Source organism: Phaethon aethereus (genome assembly GCF_964289735.1).
Source record: "Phaethon aethereus genome assembly, chromosome: 12".
In the NCBI taxonomy this organism is placed as follows: Eukaryota; Metazoa; Chordata; class Aves; order Phaethontiformes; family Phaethontidae; genus Phaethon; species Phaethon aethereus.
The window spans coordinates 17565713-17593516 of NC_138588.1; the positions used below are offsets into that span (position 1 = coordinate 17565713).

The 27804-nt window shown below is 37.4% G+C and overlaps 1 protein-coding gene across 1 annotated transcript in view; it reads right to left on the bottom strand.

Moving 5' to 3' along the window:
* The window catches only part of TRPM1 (transient receptor potential cation channel subfamily M member 1), a gene marked incomplete at its 5' end in the record, with an annotated part of 121946 nt that overhangs the window by 19794 nt on the left and 74348 nt on the right, over window positions 1-27804 (bottom strand). Inside the window, 15 exons of the mRNA XM_082005080.1 lie at window positions 239-528; window positions 2654-2683; window positions 3952-4092; window positions 5674-5724; window positions 6669-6803; window positions 8401-8574; window positions 10758-10858; window positions 11708-11780; window positions 16336-16459; window positions 17091-17265; window positions 19698-19869; window positions 21032-21156; window positions 22919-23132; window positions 24331-24526; window positions 25341-25420. Coding sequence (XP_081861206.1) covers window positions 239-528; window positions 2654-2683; window positions 3952-4092; window positions 5674-5724; window positions 6669-6803; window positions 8401-8574; window positions 10758-10858; window positions 11708-11780; window positions 16336-16459; window positions 17091-17265; window positions 19698-19869; window positions 21032-21156; window positions 22919-23132; window positions 24331-24526; window positions 25341-25420 — 2081 coding nt within the window. The remainder of the gene's footprint in view (window positions 1-238; window positions 529-2653; window positions 2684-3951; window positions 4093-5673; window positions 5725-6668; window positions 6804-8400; window positions 8575-10757; window positions 10859-11707; window positions 11781-16335; window positions 16460-17090; window positions 17266-19697; window positions 19870-21031; window positions 21157-22918; window positions 23133-24330; window positions 24527-25340; window positions 25421-27804) is intronic.

The window sequence follows — 27804 nt, forward strand, 5'->3', positions numbered from 1 at the left end:
GAAGCTGAAGAAAAAATGAGTTCTGTCAGAAAAAATGCAAGTCTTCTCCTTGCTAGTGTTGCTTTCAGATTCTGTGACCACATTTTGGCTTGTTTACTGTTGATAAATAGGCTACAAATGGCATTCTGTGAAACTACATTCTAGAAATCAATTGTACTTTACTAAAAGTAAAGCTTCTCAGCAAGTCAGACAACCCCCTGTATCAAGTAGACATATACTCTGCTCTGCTTCTACTAACTTTGAGTTGTTGTCCAGATCCTGAGAGATGTCATCCACCAGCTCACTCTCAGAAGACTCATGGGCCATAGACTTGTACAGTTTACAGGCCACAAGTGCCTTAGCCATGGTTTCCTCCCCTCGCTGCCAAAGGAAGAGTGCCATCTTTTGCCGTTTCATCAGCACGGCCCATACCATCAGTTCATGAAAGGGATACTGAAAACGGCTGACTTCTGGGTCATCCACATCAATATCAATCTCTTCCTCTTTTTTCTTCTTCTTTTTCTTCCCTTTGGTGGGAGGCTCATCATCCTGGGAAGAAAAGAAGAAAAATTGTTCCCGTCAATTTTTAATAGCTTACTTGACAATGGCACCATGCACAGAACAAGTATTGAGAGGACATATTAATAGTCAAAGTTCTAGTTTGTTTTTGCTGCTTGCTACAGCGAATGCGAATAGCGATAAAACTATGAAGAACATGTAACAGAGCATGCACTGGGCTAGCACACACAGCTTAATATTTTATTCAGAGAACCACTTCTTGCACACTTATTAACAAGTCACCCATCTTGAATAAGTACAATAGAGCCTATTGTACTGAAGGCATCACTTTACACTGCATTGTAAGTAGATCTTTACTGCATGTGTAATTGCACAAGTTGATTTACAATTAATTAATATTTAACGAATTCCACTGCAGTGTCAATGCAGCTTTAACAAACCTGAATTCACTATGAATAGGTTCCACTGTAATTTCTGATTTGATATGTCTGCATATATTCCTAAAGAACAGTTCTGCACATCTTACAGGTATCAAAGCAGTTTTCAGACTGACGTGCAGGTGGAGAGAATTGTAACATGCAAATGCAAAAGACAGGCAGATAGTGTCCTTAAGAACAGCAAGATACTAAAGGGAGTCTTCACCTTTGAATAAGCAATCTCCTCTTATGTATGCTGTGCAAACGGAAGGTATAAGTATCCCATTTCTTAAAGGGATAGGGAGGATAGGCCATTACTACAGCAACCAACATGGAAGTAACTGAAGGGAAGTACTGACAATGAAGCAGGATCCTGAAGGGAGAAAAGCCATGATTGGGAAAATTAGGGTTTAAATAATGTAGGAAGAACATTGCATATATAGGTGTAGACAGAGCTCATCATCATTGTAGACCTTGATTCCAATCTCGGAAGTGGATTGCAAGTAAAAGCAATTACCATTCTACAGAATTAGTTCCTGTTCAAGCAAGCTCAGCATAATGCACTATCTTTTAACAACATATGAAAAAAATCCAAACACCTGGAGTCACATCAATTTACTGATCACTTTAGCAAAACAAATGTTAATTTTTCCTTTCACTGTTTTTTTTTTTCCTGGAAGAAGGGAGTGGGCTACACACACTCACTGCCATGTGGAGAGAACACTTCAGTTTGTGCCACATAAAACATTTCTCAGTGAAAGAAATAGAAAAATCAAAAAGTGCTTTTGGAGAAGCACTAAGCAACCTACATGTGATCACACCTCTGAAGAGCTGAGCTTTTGGCCTTGAGCCATTAGAAAATAGGAAACAGATCAGAGAGATTAAACATAACCCGGACTTTCTCTGTAGAGAAGAAAGCTGCTTATCTGCTTGGGAAAATAGAGGCTTTTGTATGTGGGTGTAGCTCACATCAGAAGTAACACAAGCAACATGTACATATACTGTGTTCAAATACTATCACAGCATTTATAAAAGCATACTTCATAGAGAAATGTACCTAGCCTCTCTGTATACCTTCCTGGTCTATATAAGTACTTTTTTTTCAGAAACAAAAGCAACTACCTCCAAAACAGAGTCAGTTTTTAGGCATCATCTCAGATTTGATTCTGATCAATTCAAGATTTCTGCAGACACACAAGTAATTGAGGCAGGGGTTGGACCCAAATTTCTGGATCACCTTCATTATTTACAAAGCATGGTGCCATTATAGTAGAAAGAATGTTTTATAGTGGAGGACAGCATCTAATATGTCAGACTACCTTGTGTTTTCACTCCAGTTAAATGTTTTCTCTTTGATAAAACCTCATTTGTGCATAAATTTTTACTTCATGGTTAAAGATGATTTGACCGTAAGTAGCACTGCTCGATGATCTTTTCAGTATCATCGATGTTCACATCTGAATGATTAAATCTACAATATCTTCCAACATGGAATGTGTTATTACATAATAGTGCTAAAAACTGCCTGAAGACTACTGAGAAAAGCTTTAAGCAGCTCTCATGGCCCTACCCGCAAAAAAAAGTCAGAACTACTTCACAGGCTGTTTGCAAAATGGAAGATTCTGTCTAGTTGAAATTTACTTTAAGCCACAGTACTAGTGAAAAAGCTAAGAGCAAGAGCAGAACTGTACCAAGAAATGCTCTTATAAAAACAGTGTTTTACAATAAATCCAACTTACCTCCATCCCTAGTAGTTTAAGAGCTTTTGGCTGAATATTAAAAATAGAAAAGAAAATCAGTTAGATGGGAGGGAAAATTCAAAGACCAAACAATACCAAGGAAAAACACATTTTCATGACAAATGTACAGTATTTATTATTAAACTTACTATTCTAAATAATTATACCAATAGTGGTACAATTAACTAATCTCCCTCTTAATTGAATTTGCAGGAAGGCAATGGGTTAGACAATATTTTTCATCCTGCACTCAAGTGAAATATTTTTTTCAGATGGAAAAGTTAAATGAATCATTCAGTAATATACTGCATTGAGAATTAAAATCACAACATGGCCACAAAAGCTTGAAAAAAATAACACTTCTAAGCACACACAGGGTAAAGATACCCATAGGAAACAGTAAGAAGGTATAATAGACCTTCAAACATCTCACAATTTCCCATTAAAAAAAAAATAAATCTCTGTTCTATTGTGAAATCTCTGGTTTACATTTTACATAAAAGGTTTATTTGTTTGTTCCATCAGATAGTACTATACTATATATGTTCTATATATCAGCTACAGAATGCTTGGGCTTTGAGGGCCTTCTGACCGTTTATGGGACTAGTTTCCTAGTGTGGGACTTTCTGTAATTAGGCTAGGAAACTTCACTTGACCTTCAAAGCTGAACCAAACAAATAAATAAGCTAATGAAGAAAATTATTCTACTTGCTTAGAACAGACTATTTAACAAAGCAAGGGCCATGCTTGATATTCTCAGGATTGGTACATGACTATGAAATGCTTTACTGAGATTGCAGTGGCTTCTGTACGATAAGATTTATGCTCAGAGCAGTTCTTTACAAGAACTATTGTAACAGGTTCATAGCTCTTCTGTATCCAGACTAAACTCTCTGCCTTACCCAAGTTAAGGCTATTGTTGGTTATAATTACTTCATCAGTAGGCACAGCTTGACCAATACAGTTTACAGTTATGAGAGAGCTAAAAGGTCAAGCTACAGCTCAAGTAAGAATATGTAAATACGCAAACACCACAGTTAGGAATGCTTGGATTGTAAACTACTGAGATAGGAGGAAATTCACCTCCAGATCAATGTATTTACCACCTTTTGGGTCCTCCCATCCTTTAACATAGGTGTTTTACAGGTTTGTTATATAACTCCACTGCCAGAGTTTCAACTTCGGTCTTGCAGCATTTCTTTAGAATTTAACATGTAGTGTTGCACACAAAGGAACAGAGTATTACTTATTTTCCACCATCAGCACGATGGGCACATCCAGGATGAACTCAATCTTACCCTCTTCGGTCCAAATAAATTATTATAAAGAGTCCGAAAACTTTTTCGAGTATAATTGCAGCGATAAGCTCCACCCATGAGATACTCAAGTACAAGACCAATATCTATTAGGCTGATATGATAATCTGGTGGAAGGTTTCCCTACCAAAAAATAAAAAAGAATACAAAATAAGGACTTAGAATATGAAAACATAACATATATTAAATTGCCTGGCTAGACCACCATGTCATGTTTAAACTGGCACATGGGTATTATTTACAGCCACTGGTTTCAGTCTCCGAATATTTGTACAAACTTAATAATAACTGATTCACATAATGAAAAAATTCGGGGGCCAGATTTTTTTTGTTTCGTTGCTGGCAGTATTTATAGTTGAGGAAAAAATTTCATTTGATTTACTCATACAGTATGTCAGTGTCCATACAAGCCTGAGTTGTTTGCAAGGGTTGTATTGATGAAATTGAGTAACTTTGTACTGATTAACATTAATCCAGTATAAAAACATGACTTAATTTCACGGTGAATATCAAGCATACTTTACATCTTACGGAAACTTGTATGTCATCATAATATTATCTACAGAGTTAAGACTACAATGCAGAACATGATTTAGATTAATGTGCAGCCCCGAATCAAAGAAAAAGGCAGACTATCATTTCCACTGCTACACTTAAAAACTGGATAGTGGCATTGACTCTGCTAGAACCACGAGCTGAAAACTGTGCTTTATTGTTCAAGCTACAACCTACAACTATAAGTGATTCTACAGCACCACTGAGCAGTTGCTATGATGAAACAACTACATCCTAAGCAAACACATCACCTCCATGTTAACCCAACTGAATCCCCGAGACTGCCGCTGAACGAGTGAACCATGAAAATGCAATGAAAAGGAGGAGAAACAGACAGAAAACAGAATGCAGAAGAGTATTAGTAACACTCAAAAAGACAAATACTGAATGAGAAACGTGTTAAACTATGAAACAGATCAATATGAATTGTACATTAACCCAGGACTGCACAATTCCCACATCTAAACCTCCCAGGAATAAATGGACTTTTCCTTGCAAAAAGGAACACAGGCTATTTCATGTAGCTAAATTTCACTGAATAAAAGCTCCAAAACCTCAAAGAGAGCAAATAAAACAACAACAAATCTTCCAATGACTCTATTCATGTGTAATGAACGCATTTATATGCAATGGAAACAAATGAGTAACAAATTTAGCATTTGTAGCACTGAGAAACAGAACAGATTTTCTCCCAGGTAAAAGTAGGATTACTTGGGAGAAAAGTAACTAAAAAACACACAAGGAAACAAACAAAAGGGAACAAATTCTGTGCCTGCGAGTGGGGCTTCCAGTTAACCTAGAAGGCCTTTCCTTCCTCTCCACCTTTGTAATACTGCATTAGGAGCTTCTTGTAGAGAAGAAACAATATCAGCCTAAATCTCAAATGATATATTACACTACTAGGAGCTTAACTTTCCTCTCCTTATTTTTTAAATTACTAGCAGTGCAGTATAGCCATACCCAATTGAGACTGACATCACTGTTTGTCTCAAGAAGTAATTTAACTTTCCTTTCTTAACAGCTACCATCTAATTTCAAATGCCTGCTTTCCCCCATGATATGCTTGCTTTTACTGTTGACTCACATGTTTACATGATGTTGTGGTTAATGTAATCATGCAAATGTAATGCTGCTGTTAGTTAGTCTTACCTTTTTCACATCTCTGACTAGCAAATGCAGTGTATTTGGTGGACCCAATCTCTGAAACACAAATTATTCACAGTCATTTAGAGCTTAATTCTTCAGGTTTTTTGCAAACACAAATGTAATTAATGATCTGGCATTGTAAGCAGAACTTCAGGCAACCATGTGCCATCACACTCTGCAGGGGTGAAAAGAAGAAACTGGGCTACAATGACAAACACATTTCTATCAAGAGCTGTTTAATCCCTTTCTTACAATCTTTTATGTGGTGACTCAAGTCACAACAGTTTGTGGTACTGTCTGAACTTGTACTTGCTGCAGGAGCCATAAAAGGATTGGAAGACTAGACTGAGATTATATATGTTGTATGAATGCTGCCCTAGACTAGGTGCCACTTAAATGGTGGGAAGAAAGTCTAGAAATAGTTATGTTCATGATGAATTTGCTGTGGGTTGGGTCAGGGAGAATTTGAATAAAAAAGCATGATGTTCTGTGGTTTTGGGAAAAACATTTTGCTTTGCTGGGTCACAAGGAAAAATCACACTGATTTCTGCAATGTGCTAAGAATAAAAGTTCCTGCATAAGTACTTCATCAAATTTACAGGCTTATTTCAATAATATTAAAGTATACATACACAAAAAGTAATTGAGATTAAAAGTAAATGATCACTACTGGTTGGTATTAAATTTTTATTATTTACATTTGTTCTTTAAGTGTTCTGAACGTGCATTTTAAATACATCACGATATTTACATAACAAACTGCAGCAGTTTCTGAAAGCTGCTGTAGGCTTATTAATTAGGAATGTCTGTATGTAGGAAAACAATAGGACACTATATGTAGTAGCACTTGTCTCCCTTCACTGCTATCCAACTTCTGTGTATTGTCAGGGCTCAGAGCTTCTTTGGAAAAACAAGCATATCTCAGAAGGAGAAGAAGAAAATGGATGCCTCTGTTAGCAAAGATACCAGAGGGCATTTTATTATTTCTTCCTACTCACAGTATTATAAAGTTCTTCCAGTCGAGGAATAGTGAGAAAGTGCTGCATGTTCACTCCATTCTCAATAAGTAGTTTCACAAAGTCTACTCGATCCAGAACCAGTGCATCCAGCATAGCCTGCTCCAGGGAATTCACCTGAATTGCAGAATGGAGAATGTGAGATTACATGAGCACAGAAAAGTTGGTTGGCCAACAACCACAAACATTTTCATTACTTAGGATATTCCCAAGTTCCCAAATATGTTGATTAATCTATAAGTGAAAAGGAATTCAGAAAATGGTATTTTACCTGTGTGCAAGTCAATACAGATCATAGAGTTTTCTGATGAGGTCTTGGGCAAGAAGATAGCAGTGAAGGAAACCTTTAGCAATACAGCTGTAGCTTTCACTCATTTTGTTTAGTATGTTTAAATAAACCAGGCATACCATGCTTGACACATTATATGAAAAAGATATTTACTTGCTCAACATGATAGGAACAAGTTAAAATTTAAGAAAAATGCACTGTATACGTTGAAGAAGAGGTTGACATAATTTACCCTGATGACTTGCATGAGTATAATCCACTCAAACTGCTGTGTCACTGTCCTGGTTTCAGCCAGGATAGAGCTGGTTTTCCTCACAGAAGCTAGTGTGAGACTGTGTTTTGGATTTGGGATGAGGAACTGTTGATAATGTGCTGATGTTTTGGGTTGTTGCTGAGCCGTCAAGGACAGTCCAGCTTCTTGTGCTGGCCTGCCAGCGAGCAGGCTGGGGGTGCACGGGGAGCTGGGAGGGGACACAGCCGGGACAGCTGACCCAGACTGGCCAAAGAGATATTCCCTACCATCCGACGTCATGCCCAGTACATAAACTGGAGTTGGCCGGGGGGCGGAAATCGCTGCTCGGGGACGGGCTGTCGATCACGGGGTGGTGAGCAATCGCTGTATTGGGCCTCACTTGTTCTTGTACATTCCTTTGTTGGTATTATCATTATTGTTCCCTTCTTTCTTTCTGTCCTATTAAACCGTGTTTATCTCAACCCACGAGGTTTTTCCTAATTCTCTCCCCCGTCCCACTGCGGGAGGGGGAGTGAGCGAGCGGCTGCGTGGTGCTTAGTTGCCGGCTGGGGCTAAACCACGACAGTCACAGAGAAAAGGCAACATATAACGCTGAAAGACTCAAATCATTTGTGAAGAAGCACCTCCTCTTCCTTCACCAACTTACCTTTGCCTTTGGAAAATATTGGTCAGGAAGCCTAATGGATAGTCTCTTAATATGGTCTAATGGGTTAGACCCAGTAGGAGAGAGGAAAACCCCTTGAACAGCAATCCCCTTGACACATGAACTTCAATCCAGACAATAGAACAATCTAACCTACTGCAACTGGAAAATGAAGCACCTGGAAATTGAAATGTTTCAACTGCCTTCACTGGATAAACAACATGTACAAGGAAGGATGAAGATGTTCACTGGTGTTCTTATTTCCTTGAGAAGTGCAGGGAAGAAGATGCAGCAGATAAGCACTGAGTGGTACTGTTGTGGTATGGCTCCATGTGGTGCACATGGGCTGACAGGAGGATTCCTGGCTCAAAGACTGAACAGCATCCCTACACAATCTGTTGCTGATCTTGTAAGAATGTGCAAATGAGCATTTTATAGAACAAAAATGTGTATTTTCCGTCTCTCTTCATCTCCCTCAAGATGAAAAAAAATAGAACTCTTCATCTTAATATAAATACTTTCATCTCACCCAGTTCAGGAGTTCAAGCTTTCTTGGGTCTGTTTCTTCTTCTGGCTCTTCTTTTCCTTTTCCGCCCTTTTTCTTCCCTTTTCCTTTCCCTCTGGCTGCTTTAGTCTGAACTGCTGGAGATTTCTTTTCTTTCTCAGGAGCTATACCATCAGGAGCTGTAAGGCTTCCTAAAGGCTGTATTTAATAATGCATTAGAAGTATTAGACATCTAGTTGATCATACAGTGACTATTTCATTGCATACACTCCTATTGAAATTGCTCCCCAGTCACCACTTCTCACATGCAGCCAACTAAAAATTTTTATTTCCTTAAGTATAAGGACATTTTTGCATAGCCACAGCTTTACACTTTTTTTACAGCTGTTATGTCTAATGTAGTCAATAACACTGAAAGTCAAAGTAGTCAAGTAGGTAGACTGTGGAGGATTTCTCTCGTAAAATAAAATCAGCGAGAGAGGACTGAAAAGAGACACTACTCAATTTTGTGACACTTCAGTTTCTTTGCTCTCAGCGAAAGCAACAGGTGTCAAAATAAATAGCAACAAGCAGGATAAGGAGTTGGACAGAAAGAGCTTAACAAGAATGTTGGATGATGCCAAATAGCATCCATACTGCAGAGGCAGAAAGGAGAGGGAAGAGAGCCACTAACTGTTTCATTTACATTCTGCAGACAAGATTTCTGTTTATACCTCTTCAGACATGTTTACTCTTTGCAAAGCCCTTCCCTTTTCCAACCTATCTACCCAAGACAGGCAGGCACACATGCAAGTAACTTGACACTACTTGTCTGTGATTTGGAGGCTTAACTTGCTCCAGCTAATGCTTAGGTTATATAACCTCCACAAACATGTAAACCGGATTATAACTATCGGTACTCTGCACAGAGAACTACAGAACCAAGCTTTTAATGAGGCTTGTTTTCTGTGGTTTTGTTTGTCTTAAAAAAAAAATCTTCCCTGCCTAGCTACCATGAATCCATTCATAAGCCTGGGCAAATCTGCAACTGTCAACTTGCAGCACATGCTAGTTAGAAAGTAATCTTTATGAATTTGAAATGACAGTGAATTGCAATTGGCTGACACTGTTTCCACAAATTGTTGCAGAGAATGAGTATGAAATAGGCCAAAGCAGTAACTGGCTTCAGTTGCTAGGTGGTACGTCTGAATCTAGCCACAATAATATGGATATTTGAACATTTCATCCAAATAAATGTTTTACAGTAATAATACTTCATAACATTTAGCATGATTAAATCCTCCCTTTATAAGCATTTTAACAAACCTTGAATATTGGAAACATCCCGTTACAATAAGTGAAGGAATAAAACAGCATATGCAGCAACATTAGTTTAATTATATGGGCTTCCAAATGAAATAAATCTCACCATTACGTACAGTGTGCACATGAACAGTGTTCCTTTGTGTGTCATTTTATTGCATAGTTTCACGAAAGACATCTAATTAAAAAAAAAAATTATTGCACTTCATTCGCATTGCCTCTTTTAGGCTCATTTCCTCCCTTTATAGTAATTCAACAACAGGTGGTTCACACACAGTAAAGCAAAAAGCACCAATACAGTGAGACATGGAAGTGACTTAAATAGAGGATTTTAGTTACACAGATGAATAAAGGCACTGCAGTGTTTCACCACTGACTTCAACTAGTGCAGCATCAAACTCCAACAAATTGAGAAAGGAAATCCAATTTCAGCACCAACAGCTTTACTGAAGATCTGCTGCTTGGTTCCTTTGGCACAGTTCTGCCTGCCACAGGCTTGTTTTCTACAATGGTTTGTTTTGGTCATCAGGATTTTGCTCCATTAATCCAAATAGAGATTTTCACAACTGTTAATGAAGTGAGCACACAATTCCTTCTAAGCAGCTCTGTGAATTTCCTTGCTGCATGCTTTGATAAGTAGCTGGGGACCTTGCCAACTGCTAGCATGTCAATGACACAGACAGTCAGAAGTCTAAGCAATGCTAGGGCGTCACACAACTTCACTGGAGGTGACCAGGATTGCTATTGTCCAATTGTATGTAAGGCCACAGATTGTTTCCAGTAAATGCTCCACAGCCCCCCTTTCAAATCCTACAAGGAATCTTAAATAAGGCTATTTTTATGCTTGTCCTGAAATTGCTTTTCTTTCTTTCACAGAGTTTGAATTATTGCTAATTATCTGCAAATGGCAGTATAAGGAAGTTTCAAAATCAACAGGTCATTCTGAGATGTCCTACATCAGTTCGGCATAAATCAGAATTCAATACTGTTTCTCCTGCCAACAAAATCCAAGGTGTGAATAGTCCGCCACTTATTTTAAATTGTTAGCAAACAATATGACTAGGAAAATTTTGTCTTACTGGCCAGTGGTGTCCAAAGACAAAGATTTGGCTGCGTGCAATATCTACACGATTCCAGGCCAAAGCCAGGCTGAGCTGGTCTGGAGCAGATGCATTGGTACCTAAAGAGAAACACACAAATGTTTAGTATTTCATGCATGATGAACCAAGATTGGATAACCTGTAACTGACTTCTCCAAGAACTAGAAAACAGCAAGCCTGAATCCATATCATACTACCATTAAATAATTCTACCACAATGCAGTGGATGCATCAAATCAATTTACAGCATCTTCCATTTAATCCCATAATCCTACATTCAAAAAGATTAACCAGATCGTCTCCTTTTTTTCCTTAAAGCATCCACATTGACTTTATATTCTGATACTAAAGATAAACATTTAACTATTCTAAAAGACTCCTCAGCTCCTCTGGCCAATGCTGTAGATATGAGTATAGTAATTCCTCTCTTTATCTCTTAGCTTTGGGGACTCCAGTGATCCCATATAGAGCCCGTATCAACTACTATATACCTGCAGAGAGAAAATAGTTGTTTCCGTGAACATAACAAACTCCAAATAAATATAGAACTGATCCTAAATCTTGCCCTAAAGCCTAAAGAGCTTCCAGACAGAAAAAAAAAAGAAAAAAGGCAGGAAGATTAGATGACTTAACTTTGTTAAAATATGCTAGAACTGCAATAAAATGTGTTGAAATATCAGTAGTATAGTTGTTACAGCATTCCCATCCCAGGCTTTAGGTGAGGAAAGCCACACAAAAATTTCAATCTACATTTTATGCCTCAAGCTAATCTGAATTTTAAGCCAAGTGTGTTCAGGTTACTTGTTAGAATCCAAGCAAATAAATCAGAGACTTAAACATCGGGAGTGAACCTTAGACAGTGTATAGGACTGTCTTCTTGGCATCAGTCGGTGCATCCTTCCTAATTGCTTGCAAAACACAAAACCCACCTTTGAGGAGAGCAGTTAAGATAGACATCTCAATGTCCTGTTGCCCTTCAGACCCCATGCGGAACACTGTAATCTAAAGGATAGCATAAAACCAAACACACAAAATTACAACACATGAAAGAGAGACTAAATATACAGATACAAAAAAGAGCAGAACAGTGAAGCTTTATTATTTTCTAAGATTTGAGATTTTTCAAAAAATACAGTTCCACTCAATTTTTCTTTGAAATTTAACTTTCACAAAAGCATTTAATTAAATTCTTTCAATAAAGTTATCCTAAACCATCCCTGCCATAGTAAACATAACAAACTTGATGAAATTCTTCACCAAATCCGTGAATTTTGAAAAATGGTGACAAAACTGCCATGCCAAACTGATTGTTTTCTGACAGTTCTATTACTTTCCAGTAGTAATGGAAATGCCATCTTGGAAATGGAAATGCTAGTTACCTGAGATAACTATCATGGCATTAATTTTATTAACAATAACACTCAAGTACTTTTTAGTTACAAGATATGCAACATATTGACAAACAAAAAAGCGGAATCAACTAATAAAGAAAAGCAATTATTTCGAGTCACATTTGCTTAGTTGAGTCCATTACAGTTCACTGATTTTAGAAACAGTAACTCGTATAAAGCTTAGCCTTTGAACTACATATTAAAAGATTAATAATTCAAAAGCAGAATAACCTAATATTCTATGTTAATTAAGTTACTACTGAATGCAGACAAAAAATAACAAATTCTTCATTCTCCAAAAGCAACTCTTCACAGCAGATACTAGCACTAAGTATTGGGAATAGCAATTTCTCAACAGTTATAATAGATTTTGCATGAACACAAAAATACATGACATTAGAAAAGAGAAGACCTAACGGACAAAATTTATTAATTAACAAGAAAGCAGACAAAATTATCAACAAATGCAAACCATAAGCCTCCTTACGCTGCACAGTCAGTGTGAATTTTGCTGAGTAAATCAGGCCAGCTCTGATGTGCATTTTAAAGTCAAAGCAGTCTCACTCAGGTAGCTGTGGGCTATCTTTTCTCAACCAGTTCTTCTGGGAAGGCTGACTCTTACAGTCAGCTTATCATAGTCATGCTTATTACCAACTTGACTTCTGACAAAGGCTTATGTATGGAACTAACCTTGGCACCATACAAATGTAAACATATCAACAGTACATTTTTATTACCCAGACAATCTCCAGACTTCACATTTGGAGCCCTTAAGTAAGATTTTATATAATCAACTGGTCATGCTGGTAATACTTCTGAATGCATAAGAAAAAAGCATGGATGGGTGTCTAGCTGATTGCAGTACAGAGCTGCATTACTAGAAAATACAGCATTTGTCACGTTCTGTTCCAAGAGACATTTGCAGCTGGATTAATCCTTAGACAATTTAGTTCTGGCAAAGGTATTTAAATAGATGTTGCTAAAAATAATTCAAAATTGCATCATCTGGCTTTTATGAACCCAAGAAATAAGTACTATCAAAATCTGATCAAAAAATCAAGGAACAGAGATAAAACTAAAATGGGCCTTCTCTTCTTGCAGAAATCCCTCCCACACTAAAGGGAATTCAGCATCAAATGTAATGAACCTTGGAGAGAAAAGCATTGGAGAGAATGAGGGAAGAAGGGAAACACAATTAGGAGAAGAGACTTCTATGATACCATACAGAAGGCGGGAAATGACTTGTTGGCATTCAAGTATTTAGTTGTTATCTTGAAATGTATAGATATGAAAGCAAGCATCTCCTTGGCAGCAGAGATCAGCATTATAAAGAAAAGTCAGGGGCATGAGCCAATGCCCAGCATAATCTCTAGAAAAAGGCCAGCTTTTTGGTGGTATATGAAACTGGTATAAACTCTGCAAACAACCTGGTGATTGCTTTACACAGATTCCCATCCCAATTGTAGGTTGTTTTAATTGTCATAGAAAAACTTCCTGAAAGGTGTTGAGAATGGCTTTGTAGGTTAATCCTGAGAGCCACTGATCATGTTTTTTCATGTGTTCCTTGACTCAGCCAAAATCCCCTAACTTCACTGAATATTTTGTATGAGCTTTTACCTGTGAGAGGCTAGGCTCCTACGGGCATGTCTATGGCAGAGAATATACAACAGTACAGTTGGCATTATACTTTAAGAAATAATTTTACTTAACATCTGAAAAATTTCAAAACCAATTTTAGTGTCCATCTTTCCAAACCAGGAGAAAGAAAAAATAGCAAACATCACTAAATTTCTTCATAACATAAACTTTCTTTATGTTCCAAACTCTTTGCTAGCCACCTTTCTACTGATCTGAGATATAAAGAGAAATGTTGAAAAGTAGAACAGGACATCTCAGAGAATCAGACTTCATTCAGTGGGTATGATGCAACTGGGTTTCTGACTTTTTTTGTGCTCCTCTTTGTTCCTTGACTGGAACATCAGGGAAAATTCTGATCTGATAAAAGTGATCTCCTCATTTCCACTATTTACTTTAATGGCTCAAGAGCAGTGTAAAAATAATGCCTTGGTTGGTACTTTGATCACTGGGAAAAAAGAGAACTACCACAAAGCTTGATGTACAGATTTGAGGAAGTTTTTTTGCATTATGACTAGTACCATTGTGCTGAGTTCAGCTCTGCGTTCTATTACTCTAAGCGGGGATCAAGTGGTACTGTTCTTGCATTAGCCCTTCACTCACTAAGATCATCAAGTCAATATGAAACCACATAACAGAAAAAGATGGAACCAGAAGTGTTCCTGTGCATGGTAGTGATAGGTCTAGCAAAAAATGGTGGGCCTGTTCATGTTCTGTGATCCCTGTGTGTAAATCAGGTCAAATGTTAGACAATTTGATTCTGATCTTACTTGCACAAAAGCTGTTACTTAAGAATCAATGGCACTTACAGAAGTAACATATAGGGGCTGCTCCCCTTTTTCACAACAGTGCATGTGACCTCATGCTCAAACTAAATCACTGCACTGATTCTGAAGTAAATATGTTGGGATTTGGGCTTAGATAGTTAAAAATTACATTGTATTCATTTTCTTTGCTCCAAATCTGAGACTGGAAATGCAAACACTGGCAGCTACTACATGCAGCATTGCCATGGCAAATAACAAGCCAATACTCGAGGGAAAAGACTTTTTTTCCCCATTCATCATACTTCTCTGGTTACTAGAGCAGGATTTATTATTTCTCATGGAACAACTAAATAATGACTTCTAGAAATAAAAAGAACACTCCCTACTAAAAAGAGTAAGAACTGTAAGGAATGTTACATTCAGTTTATTTAAAATTTTAAGAAAAAAGTTTCACAACATCTATTGAAGATAGTATTAAACTTGGGAAGACTAGAGTTTAGAGTTTGTCTCCACGCTGACCAAAGACAGAAAGTGTGGCTTCTGTGGAAGGAAAATACACTTAGTTTTAAGGGAGCATGAAACATAATTTTTCTAAGAACTTAGAAAAAATTCCCTATTTTCTCAGCTTCATGAGAAAAGTTTCGTCTGTCCTTTGAATAGTTTCTTTATAGCTGCTCCTGTTGTAGGTGTCACTTCCTTAGTGATACAATTAGGCATCCTGAAGAATGAAACTGCCCTACATTTTATGCTTAAATTCAATAGCAGTTTGGTTATCTGATTCCCTACACACAGTCTGAGGAGAAGGCTGTGGAAGTTCTGTCTTGTGTCTGTCTAGTAGAAATATACAACTTCAGCAAAAAAGATAAAAATATCAGCCATACCAGTTCCAGTTGTAATTAAAAAACCACAAAAAATCCATCAAACTGCTCATCTGCTATTAAAACAGCTGCTTAGGATTTGTATGAAAGAATTAAATGGAATTATACCAGGACTCAAGGGAGAGGTCATATTTACAAAAATTCACTAAGACAATTATTCAAAGGAAAACACGCAAAGATTCATTATGCCTGCAAAGCCGCAGGCACAGTGAACACAACTGCAAGACACTGTTCACAGATGACAGATGTGAATGTTAAAGATTTTCTTTTCCTAAGCACAGTTTTCTCTGCAGCTGGGATATGGCAGAGAGGCAGGAACCTGACTGAGTGGTACAGTACATAGAACTGTACCTGCAACAAGCCAGGATCAAGCAAGGCTGGGATCTTCAAGAACACTTAATGCTTCAATTTCTTTTGAAAGACCTGAATAGCCCATTTAACTGAAATGAAGGGCTGTTAAAAAGTAACTATATCAGAAGACCAAAACGTGCTGATGCACTCTGAATGCTCATCGCTCCTAGGAACCCTTTCTTCAGTTATCTTTCCTCTACTGCGGGAGTAGATCTCATCTGCATTTCCTCATCTGCAGTTGATCCTGGTTTTAGTGCATTTATCTCAGTGTCTTAGTCTGCCTTGTGGAAGTCCGTGAAAAAAGACTCCTATCAACTTACACAGAAGAATCTGAAACTGGTTTTAGAGGCTTTCCAGAAGACAAAATCCCCTTCTTGGCCTATGCTTATGGATGAATAATTGTGTACATTTATGGAGCTATATGGAAAGGAAAAAAAAAGTTTAAACTGTAACTCTGTGAGAATGGCACTTGAAAGTATTCTTACAAAGGTTGGTCACAGAAATTATCTTTGTGAACTACTTTTAGGACACTTACAAGTTCTTTTTTCTTCATGCACTCCATAAGAATGATGAACAGCTGATGAGCTTGATTCCTGTTGTAGTTAAAGGTTTTCTGGATGGTAACTAGAAGCTGGTCCCTAAGGGATTCACTTATTATCCTAAATGAAAAATGAGACATAAGAGAAGATATTGCCAGAATTAGTATATATTCAGAAGGTCTGCTGTTTGAGAAACAATTTTTAATCCACCAGTGCAATGACTGCATTTTGAAAATAAATGAAAACACACAGCATCTTTGCATTCAGTACAGGTAAGCAGTTCAGGAAGGATTAACAGTAATCAAGAAATTCATATCCAGACTGGCTCTTATGCATCTCAGAATGACAGCATTAATCTAAAAACTTGCAGGGAACTTGAACTATCCTTTCACCCTGGAATATAATGCACGTAGCTCTTACTCCTGTTATATATTATAAATATACTTCTGTTAAGAAGTTCAGTCTTCAGGATTTCAACAGTACACCTTACAGGACCCCTATGAGCTGGTAGGAATGATGAATGAGACAGAAAGAAAAAAAAAAAAGGAAAGTTTGATCTAAGCTAAGGAGGCTGACACCAAGGCTAAGATCAAACAGGCAACAAAAGTTGACTGACAGCAAAAAATGCCTCTTTTAGTAGCATTTTGTCCCTGAGGTGTTTTTCTATGAAGCTTTAATGAAAGCAAGGAACATAGTCCTACATTGTTCTCCTGAGCAAGACTCAGCTTTAGTGAAGAATTCAAAATCTTACCCTCCTTCTTCTGAATACTTGTGTGCAAATGACAGAATATCCGATGCTCGTCCACTACCATCACATATCACAACAGGGAGAGGGGGTTCTTCTCGTAGGCACTCTAAAACAATGGAGATCACGTTGGGACCCCCTTCCACTATGAGCCCAACTACAGGAACACCTTGTCCCAGTCCTGCAAAAAACAGAACAGAAACAAAAACAGAAGTGTCATTGAAACTTATTTTAAGAGGTTGAGATATTATGAGTGGATGTGATTTTTGTGTTACAGCATCACTTCAAACCAGAGCAGTTAGGAAAAATGATGGCCATTTCATGGCCAACACCAGGAAAAATGTCCATATGCCATTTCATAGCCCCAAAAGGAAAAGGGTAATAAGTCTCTCTGCCCTTGCTTTTGCATCAGCTCCATACTGATCATGTATTCTCTCTGTGTTGGTGAACTGTTTGTAATCTCTTTTGACAGACACCATGTACAGCTAACATGATTCTCCTATTACTTCATTAACTTCACTGTTACTTGGATGGCTCCCAGATACTTTGATGCTTTAACTCTTCATTGGTTACCTACAGGAAGGTTGTAGACATACAAAGTTAGGACATACTTTCCTAAGATAAAAAATATGAAATTAGTGTCTTTATCATGAGGCTGAAATGGCTGGCCGATGGAAGAGACGACAGCTGAGCATCCCTTTGCTGTCCCTGCCTCACTGTGATCTCCAGGCATAGGATGACAAAGGGAAGCCCACAGGTCACATGGTCTCAGTAGCCTTGGTCACAAGATACTTGGGGAAATGAAGGACAAAACATTACCTGAAGGCTGACTAATCCCACTATCATAAGCATTTGAATTCAGTTCTTAATCTGCAAAATGACCAGCACTTTATAAAGAAGATGCACTTTTTTGTACAGCTGAACACATGAAATTTGAGTTCATATTTTCAACCTTCATTCATCTCTGAAGAACAGGAACACCATGGACAAAACCAGCAGAGACTTCCCGAAATCCTCCTGTCAATATACCCCATCTCTGATAAGGAGGAGTCGCAGAGCATGGGCCGGCCTGTGTGTCCATGAAATCCTTAGTGATTCCTGCGAGATTTCCAGAAGAGGTGCCTGTGCTTAAGTGATTAAAAAGAAACAAAACAACTCCCTATATGTTGTTACTAGTAGGTGTACTGCAGCCCTTCACAGAACTCTTAATTCCTATGTGTATTCCCAACTTTGTCCTTCTCATGACAAAAATCACCAAACACTACTTAAATCAGAAAATATCCCCAGCGATATCAAAAGAAATGATATAGAAAATCTAGTTGCTGGGCCCTGACTTCCTTATCTTCCAAGCCAGTCCCCCCTTTTACAGTGCTACAACTCTCCCAGCACTTCTGCAGAAGACAAAGATGAAAAAAGCATAGCTAACGTTAGCTATTTCTAATGTGCACAACACTGTCTCCACACTCAAAGGCAAGGAGCATCATTTTGGTAAGTTCAGTTTCTTAAGCTTACCATAGGCAAAAAGCAGTACCTGAAGACCTTTCAGAATGTTTACAGATCTTGTGGCTGATCCCTAATTGTGCCTTTTGGCTTTACCTGGCACTGTACTTCATTTTTCTACCCATAAGACCACTTAAACCCTATCAGAAACTTTTGTAGAGTTCAATGCATTCTGAATGTTTGTTTTTTCTTATTTATATGGGCCTACACAGGTTACAACTGCATCTGTAAGAAGTCAGAAAGGCAACTGGTAGAACTGATGCCTATTCTCCAGATTCAAAGACTATTAACTTTTTGGGGAACATTTTTAATTAGGTGGTTGTTGTGGGTTTTTTTTAAGTTGTTGGAAAACACAGATACTATTTTTTTAAATTTTTTTACTCTTTAAAAAATCATTTCTTTGAACTAAAATATTAATGAAATATCTTTTAAAAGAATTTGTTTCTAAGTAATGACAAAAAAATTCTAGAAAGTTGTTTTAGATAGCTGTAACAACTGGCAGAAATTTTAAAAGAAATTTTAAAGCTGTACAAAACTCTAAATAGGAAAACACAGATGTGAAATTATATCTGGATAATGGCTTCATTAAAAATCAACATCCTAGCTGAGTTCATCTGGAAGATTAAAGAATTTTGAATGTGATATTTCAAAGAAACAAATTCATATGAAAGAGAAAATAAAATGTTAGTATGAACATTTGTAATCAGAAACCACTGAGCTGCACAGGATTCCTGAAAACAGGAACTGTACAAAATCAACCCATTCTGTGTATTTGCTGATGCTTATGAATTGTAGCTAGAAGTGCACAAACTCTTTATCTTTCCCTTTCCTTAAATTCTTACTGCATTGAAGCTTCTCCTCACTATTATTTGTCAATTTTTCTTCCTCTCTTTATGCAATCCTTACTTTTCTGGGTTTTCTGTGCTGTTAGATGTGGGCTCTTTCACCACTTATCAGACAGTGTATGTTCTAGTTTAGTCACACAGTCCCGATCAAATTCCTGCTAGAAAGAGCTGGAAGAAGCATTTAACTTCAATACCTTGAAGTATTTCAAGCCCTTCCTCCTTTCCTTCCTTTAAGATTTTATGGTTACAGTTTGCCCCAAGTACTTACGTGTGTTAATTTTCTGGAGGGAAATGTGTTTTTCCAACTGACGTCGTAACTTTACTTCAGCTCCATATTTACCTAGTGTACCATTGTCTGCCAGAATGAAGTGGGTATGGGAACTGTTGAGCACAGAGAGCTTGCTTAGAGGGTTTGACATTGTTTGGTAAACCCGTGTCACCTGTGTGTCAAAAGGATAGATGCACCTAGATTAGAAGAAATAAATGTAAAAATTCCCCACACTGCCCAACAGGACCACACACCTTATGGGGAAACAAATCAACCAGACCTTTATAATCAAAACCAGAGAAGAATTAGAAATGGATCTTGCTTTTACATTCAAAACTTGAATCACAGAATCACAGAATCACAGAATCACTAGGTTGGAAAGGACCTTTAAGATCATCAAGTCCAACCATTAATCCAAAACCACCATGTCCCCTAAACCATGTCCTGAAGTGCCACATCCACACGTTTTTTGAACACTTCCAGGGATGGCGACTCCACCACCTCCCTGGGCAGCCTGTTCCAATGCCTGACCACCCTCTCAGTGAAGAAATTTTTCCTAATATCCAATCTAAACCTCCCCTGGCGCAACTTGAGGCCATTTCCTCTTGTCCTATCACTAGTTACTTGGGAGAAGAGACCAACACCCTCATCGCCACAACCCCCTTTCAGGTAGTTGTAGAGAGCGATAAGGTCTCCCCTCAGCCTCCTCTTCTCCAGACTAAACAACCCCAGTTCCCTCAGCCGCTCCTCATAAGACATGTGCTCCAGACCCCTCACCAGCTTCGTTGCCCTTCTCTGGACACGCTCCAGCACCTCAGCAGTGTTTTCTTTGGAGGATGACAGTCACATCTGTGCACTCTCCTGCATGTCCCCCTAAGCTCATTAATATACTCTCCTTGATCACACACTGTGTTAACATAATCCTCTTACTACATTAGAAAATACATTCTCATTTAGAGTTCCTAATAATTAATATGCCACTGCAGAGTACCCATCTACAATAAAAGCCAGTTTTGTACACATAAAGGCCCTTACACGATTTATAGAAGTCTCAGTATCCCACATTGAAGTTAGGACCTAAAACTGTCATTAAGGAGAGGCCTCTACTATTGAAAGCAATGGAAACCTCACTAGTTCCATATTTACTTTGAGGTCACATATGACAACCTGAGAAATATATTTAAACAACAGCTTTTCTTCAAGAAATTTTTCAATTTCTGCTGTTAGGCATGCTTTAGAAACAGTGAAAATATTAATATTCTGAAAAGATGAACAGTGTATTTTGTAACACAGCTGACACTGATAATTACACAAGAGCTCCCTTAAAGACTTACATCTTTTCCTATCAGATCTTCCTTGTTTTCTACAATGCCCCATGGCGCAATTCCTATGGCACATATTCGTCCTCTGGATTTGGAAGAATGATCTTTCAAGGCATCTCCCACATGACGAATGACACCTATAAGTACAATTAGTTTAATTCATTCGTGGCACTTTTGAGAGATCACTAAACAACAGAATTTTCTTCTTGCCTTTCATGGAGCTACCTGCTTTTCTGGATTGCTTTCACTACTAAACTGGTATCTCTACTTTATAACAGAACATGCAATGCAGACAAACCCATGCTTTTATCTTGTAATAGCTGCATGTAAATCCTATTGCCTTTTCACATCCTTGTTTTGAAGTCAATGAAGTCTTTGAAAGACTTACCCAGTTACTTAACTTGCCACAGTGTAATCTGGAGCGTTGTCTGGAATTCTATTATGCATTGTACACAATGCTAAACACATATGGAATGCTATCACTGGGGTCTGAGCAAGCAAAAAACCCCAACCCTATAGTTATCTGAGAAATATTTTTTCACTTAAAAATTATTCTGAATAGCAATTATCACCCTCCCTTAAAGACATTAGACCTTTTTTGTAAAATGGAAGTCAAAGGAGTTAATTCTTACAGTTTTCTGAGAAATAACTTGATATAAAAAATTATTTCAGCTAAATAAAGATATTGCTATAGAAATACTATAATGAAAGTTTGCATCTGATTGCTTTCTGAAGATCACTCAGAATTGATATTGACATAAGTGAAATTAATTAGAAACCAACTGTTCTCAAAATTTAACAATATATAGGGAATCATCAAAACAGCTATTTTTCAACATGTCTTTCAAATTTTGGACATCGTCTCAAACATCGTTTTCTTGACAGAATCCAGGAATAGTGCCAAAAACTTTCTGGTAGAATTATGTGGAGCTACTGTACAACTGACGTTTTAGATATAGTTAAAAAGGAAACACAGAAATGTAAAACTGTTCCGGGTGGCCAGAAGACCAGAGGAAAATGCAAACAGGAGACTGCAATGTCTTCAAGTAGAGACATTTACAACTGACTTGAGGTTTGTGTTTCAAACTGTTTACAGTCATTTATTTAAGAATAAATACTTTATATAATTACAAGACAGAGCATGTGCATGCGTGGTGGCGGGTGATCCCATGGAGACAGTGACTCAGGGACGTGGCATTTAAGGTGGATTATCAATTGATCACTAACTCTCAGAGAGATCACATAGCCTAAAGGCTAACTCAGTCCATGGCTGCATGAACAGGGAAGTGTCAAATGGAAGCAGAAAGGCTGTTTTACTTCAGAGATTAAAAGATTCATCAAGCAAAAATTGCAGCATCCAAAATTCAAGAAGGCTGTTAAAAAACTGGAGAGAGTTCAAAGCAGAGGTGTGATAATGCCTGAAGGACTGGAAAACATGCTTAGTGTGAGAGTTCTATGGAACTCAGCCTGTGCAGTTTGACAGAAGTGCTGTGTATGAAAACATCCTCAGGAAATATACTTTTAGTAATAGAAAGATCTTTGTACAAAAAAACAGTAAGAAGCTAAAGCTAGGCAAATTTGGAGTAGGAGATTTCTTAAGTACAAGAATAACCAACCAATGAAAAAGATTTATTCTAACTAGTGGTAGATTCCTTGCTACTGAAAGGATGAAAATTTTTTTCAGGGGAAACACTGAGTAATGCAAATCGATATTGACCCAGGAAAATCTTATGGTCTGGGCTGGGTAGGAGATTAACACGAAAGATTACAATGGTACTTTTTTTGGTCTATTGGCTAACGACTTATTCATGTAGACTTAAACGTTCTGCCTGTGGGAAAGATTAGTGAATGAACACCATTGAATTCTTAAGTAAACTAGAAGTGCTGGTAATTGCTTACCGGTACTAACACCGCCAGTGAAAATCCAAGCTCCTGTGGTCATTGCAGCCTTTATCAGACCTTTTCCAAATACTTGCTTTAATTTAGGTTGCATTTCAAAGTTCTGGAGGCCTCCATGGACAGAGATTAAGAGTTTGGGCAGTTCCAGTTGCCAGTCTTTCACCATGAGATGCAGCAGAGAATCTGGTTTAGTGTCATATGACACACGGATATACTGCAAAGAGCAATGTGTATTATTATCACTCCACCTGCTCTGTAAATTGTCTATTGACCAAGAAAAGAATGGTTATATTAAGCCTTCCACCTTAAAGAAAGAGCTTTACAACTATTAAGCAACACATTATTAAAATTCTCTGCTGCTTATGATTAGAAAAAACAGGTTGAAACCTTTCACTTTGCTATTGAGAATTTACCATTCACTTCATGAATTTCAAAAGCACCACTTTCCTCTTCTCGTCACCTGCAAAACTGACTGCAATCAAGTGATCCTAAGCTCTTACTATAATTCTGCATTGCTGGAAGCCACCTATTTAAAATGACTGGAAGGTGTTTTGCATTGTTCCAAAAACCTCTGGTTTGACTGCCAAAGAGAAGCAATGACCTTCAAAAGAAATAGGAGGCTTATGTTACATTTTATCCCATTCACTATTGATGTACATATTTCTGCCTCCGAAGCAACAATTTGCATTCTTCTCAGTTTAGTTACACCATTGTGATTTCTTTTCAAACTACTACTCTATCAAAGAAAACTATGAAATAAACTCATGTTTATTTCTGCTTTAAAAACAAACAAAACCACCAACCTCTCCCATACATTTTGGACAAGTTTTTGCAGTGTGGTTGTCTCGAGTGGCAGTCTCAGCAGAGACATAAGAAAGCAAATGGGCAAAGAAACAAATCTAGGCTTGGATTTGTTCAGAACAGAGGCAAAACAAAGAAATCTTTTGCAGAAGCTTGATTTGCTGTTACTTCTACTGCTAAGAAAACTCAACAGCTCTTTTTCCAGCTCTGTCTTTCCATCTTTCAGGAGGGCAACATTGATTTCTATTTTTATTAGACTTCAAACCTTAGGAAAAAATCTGTATCCGTGCTGGGTTATTTGTTCCACAAACCTAATATAAACAGATGGAATCTGGGGCATTAATACATGCAACTGCCTCCTTAGCTGATATTTACTGAGACTAACTCCAATGAAACTGTTTCATCAAGACTCTATAAGGTGCCTCCTAAGAGGTATTCTTTTTCTCTTGCCTTTTCTCTCTCCTTTTTAAGCATCTTGTCCACACCCTTCTGAGACAGCAGAGATCTCCTTTGATTTCAATGGATTATGCACTGAATGAGCTGGAATCCTGACACATATCTATTAAGCTAACATACCAGATGAATACCTTAGAGTAGCCTATGCTCCTTACCATGGCCTTATTTGAATGTCCTCCTCCCTGGAATTCAAGGTTTCCATAGGCATCAGTTGGGTATGTTTGGGTGTGTTTACTGACAGACCATTTCTCTGGCTGAGTTTCCACTTGCTTTGTTTCTTCTCCATTTTTACTTGCTGTTATACTTGGAGGAAGTGGAATATGTTGGTTAATGAGCTGACCACAGCAGCATCTGTAAGTTAAAATTTGAAGTGACTTTGGTTACAGTACCTTCAATATTGGATGGTGATTTTAAAAAAAAAATTTAAAAAAAATCAGAAATTAGATTTTTCAACTGACCGTGCTTTGCTCTACATGAATCATAGAAACACCTCTTCTAGGTCATATCTGTTGTATTTGCATACACACATATGCCAGAATTACCAGCCCACAGGTGTTTCTTAACAAGTAAAAATAAAAAATTTCACTTCACTTCTGTTATACACTGGAAAGCTGTTCTAGGCTAAAGGACAGGGAAGGAAGAAGAATGCAAAACAGAAGCAGTGACCATCTCTTTCTTACTCAGAGGTGACAGCTAGCATGTGACATAAACATGTTATGTCATCTTACATTACGTTATGTTATGTTATCCAAACAAGCTGGACCACAGCAATATTAATATTTGGACTGAGAATTCCAGTCCCCCTGTATAGTATTGTTATTGGTAGTGTCATACCAACTGTGAAGAATGGTACCACTTGCTTCACAGTGAACATTATTGCACTGTTTCAGAATCCAGTGTGAATTTATGCTCTGGTTTGAAAAGCTAGAAACTAACAACTCACTGCCTCTCCTGCTGCCCAGCCTTGTCATCTTTCTATGACATGTCCCATGGCTCTGTACAGACTTGAGTGTAAGCATTTCTTGCACTTTTGTTCCCCTGTCATCTCTCTTCAAGGGCAGTGAATAAACTGGGTCTCGGTTTCACATGTCTAAATCCAAATAAAGACCAGTTTCTTCAGTATTAACCTTCTTTCGTTGGGCAAAACAAAAAATTCAAATATTACCTGCTAATGTCTTTGCTGTTGGCAATTACATAGATGCATTCTCTTTTTGAAAAGGTCTTCTCTATCCAAGCCTTTTGACCCTTTGAAGGGAGAAAAAAAAAAGAAGAAACATACCTGAAATATTTCTGTGTGGCAGATATAGTAACATTTGCCTTCTATTTTCAGCTACTGTTTTTAAAAACAAGCACTGAATTAATTAAATCACTTTTAAACACCAGCTACATGTACTCGTGAAGCAAGTAGGTGATGTGAATTTTCCATGATTTGGATAAGATTCAAATGTCAATCGTGTGTAAAAACCTTTATGCGCAAAGATGCTGGTTACAATGTTTATCTGAAGGTCTACCAAAAAAATCACCTGCTTCTTCCTATTTTATTAAACAGTAAATGGACTCAAAGTAGTACAGAAAAAAAGCAAAAATTATTACATAAATGGATTAATAATATTTACTCCAAGTAATACTTTAGTATTGTTCTTTGTATGTAGAAATCGCTCACCAAAAACTTTGCCTGCTTGATTAACAATCTTCTCAAAATAATTTTTTCCTGTTGTAAATCAAGTTCCAGTCATTCCTAAAGCATCTTACTCTTAACAAGACATGTCTCAGGAGGAGGCATTCCTTAAGTTGAAAGAACATTTGACAGAAAAAGTACAAACTCTTCAGGCATAGTGTATCTGTGAAACAGGAGGAGGAAGGCAACCTTGAAGACAAAATAAAATTGTGTTGGCCTATTATAATGTGTTTGCAAATCACAAATTAGACCAAGCTCACAGCCATTTTAAAAACGATGACATGTGGGCAAGCTAGAATAAAACCCTAGATCTGCACAGTGTGGTTAGAAAGTCTGTTGCAGAAGTCTAGTCCAGTTGAGTTTGGGAACACTGAAGGGAGTGAGTTCAGAAACAGCTGCTTTTCAAAATTTATCCAAAACCACACTATGTCCAAACTCACTGCTGTTTTACAACTATGTCCAAGGTTGCTACTTGTGCTTATACAGACCATACTAGCTTATGACCTTTAATGTTATAAAATGAGCTTAACAGGAACCTGTTACAAATGTTATTTATCTACTTTTAAAATTATATATTTTCATTTTTAATTAATTTAGGTTTTATTATTACTATTATTTTATTTTAAACATATTCACTTTTTTCCACAAATAAAATGTTAGTCCCTGATAACTCCTTGTCCGAGTGACGCAAATGCCCAAATCAATCCCACAGTGCAGGAAACACTCTTCAAAAAATAAATGGTAACTGATGTTGCACATTTAACTGTTCTTGTAGAGAATACTGGAAAATGCAAGCTAGAAATATCAAAACACCTTGAATTTTTACACCATGTCATTGAGTACTGCTTTATCTTATTCCTCGTAGTTTACTAAAGTACAGAGTTTCTTCTGCTGTTTTGTGTGCTTCATGTAAAAACAGTTAATTACTGGATTAAGTCCCAGACTTAATATCTGTGTTTGGAAGGAAGCTTTTGCATCTTGGTATCTAAAATGAGCTCTACAATACAGCTGAGCTCTCAACTGTGCAGTCATTCTTAAAGTCCTTCTCAAAGGAGGTCTATTATCTAATGCTACACTGGAAAAAACCTTACATACTCACACCCAAAAATGCTGTTAAAAACCCATCACTATAGGCACTACAGCTGGGCAACACATTATGCTCTCCTGGCTTACTTTTCTCTGCTAATGAGAGGAAGGTAAAAGCAGGCATTACAGGTCAGAAAAATAAAACCTCAGCACATTTGGTCAGCCTTTGAAGTTTCCCTGCTTTTGTCTATTTAATCTGCTTAACCAAAGCTTCATTATAATCCAATGCAAATACTTGAGCAGAAACATTCGCTGTCAGAAAACGGGTACTTTCCCCACTTACTTGATACAGATGCTGTACATTTCTCTCTCTGGATTGAAATTTATTTTGTTTCTTGAGGAAAAATGTAAGTATGCATGCTGTCTCTTGTGTTTGAAAAAAATAAGTGCTTTTTAACAGCCTTGGAGTAGATGAATTGTTAAAGGACCATGACAGATCAGCTACAGTATTCAGACCAACAGCCAGTGGGAGTATTAGGCTGACAAATAGTTGTTGCAAGCAAGATTATAACACTAAAAAACACTGCACACTTTCCATTCACCTCTAAGAAACATAAAAAAAGCAAGAACTTGTTTATAGTAGTGAAGTTCAAACCTGCTTATTATTGCAAATCCTGAATGTACTAATCAGAATCTAATTTTGAAAAAACACATTTCAGATACTCAGTAGCATATTTGCTCTCCTTTATGAAAACTAAAAACGGGTCTCCTAAATTACGATAAAAACAAAACAAAGCCCCTGCTAATTCTTGGTCTTCAGCCTAGAAATCAATATGTTGCCAAGAAATAGTATTAATTAATACTGGGTTTATATTATTCCACTTCATGGATTTTTTAGTTCTCTTTAGCATTAAAAGAAGGTATC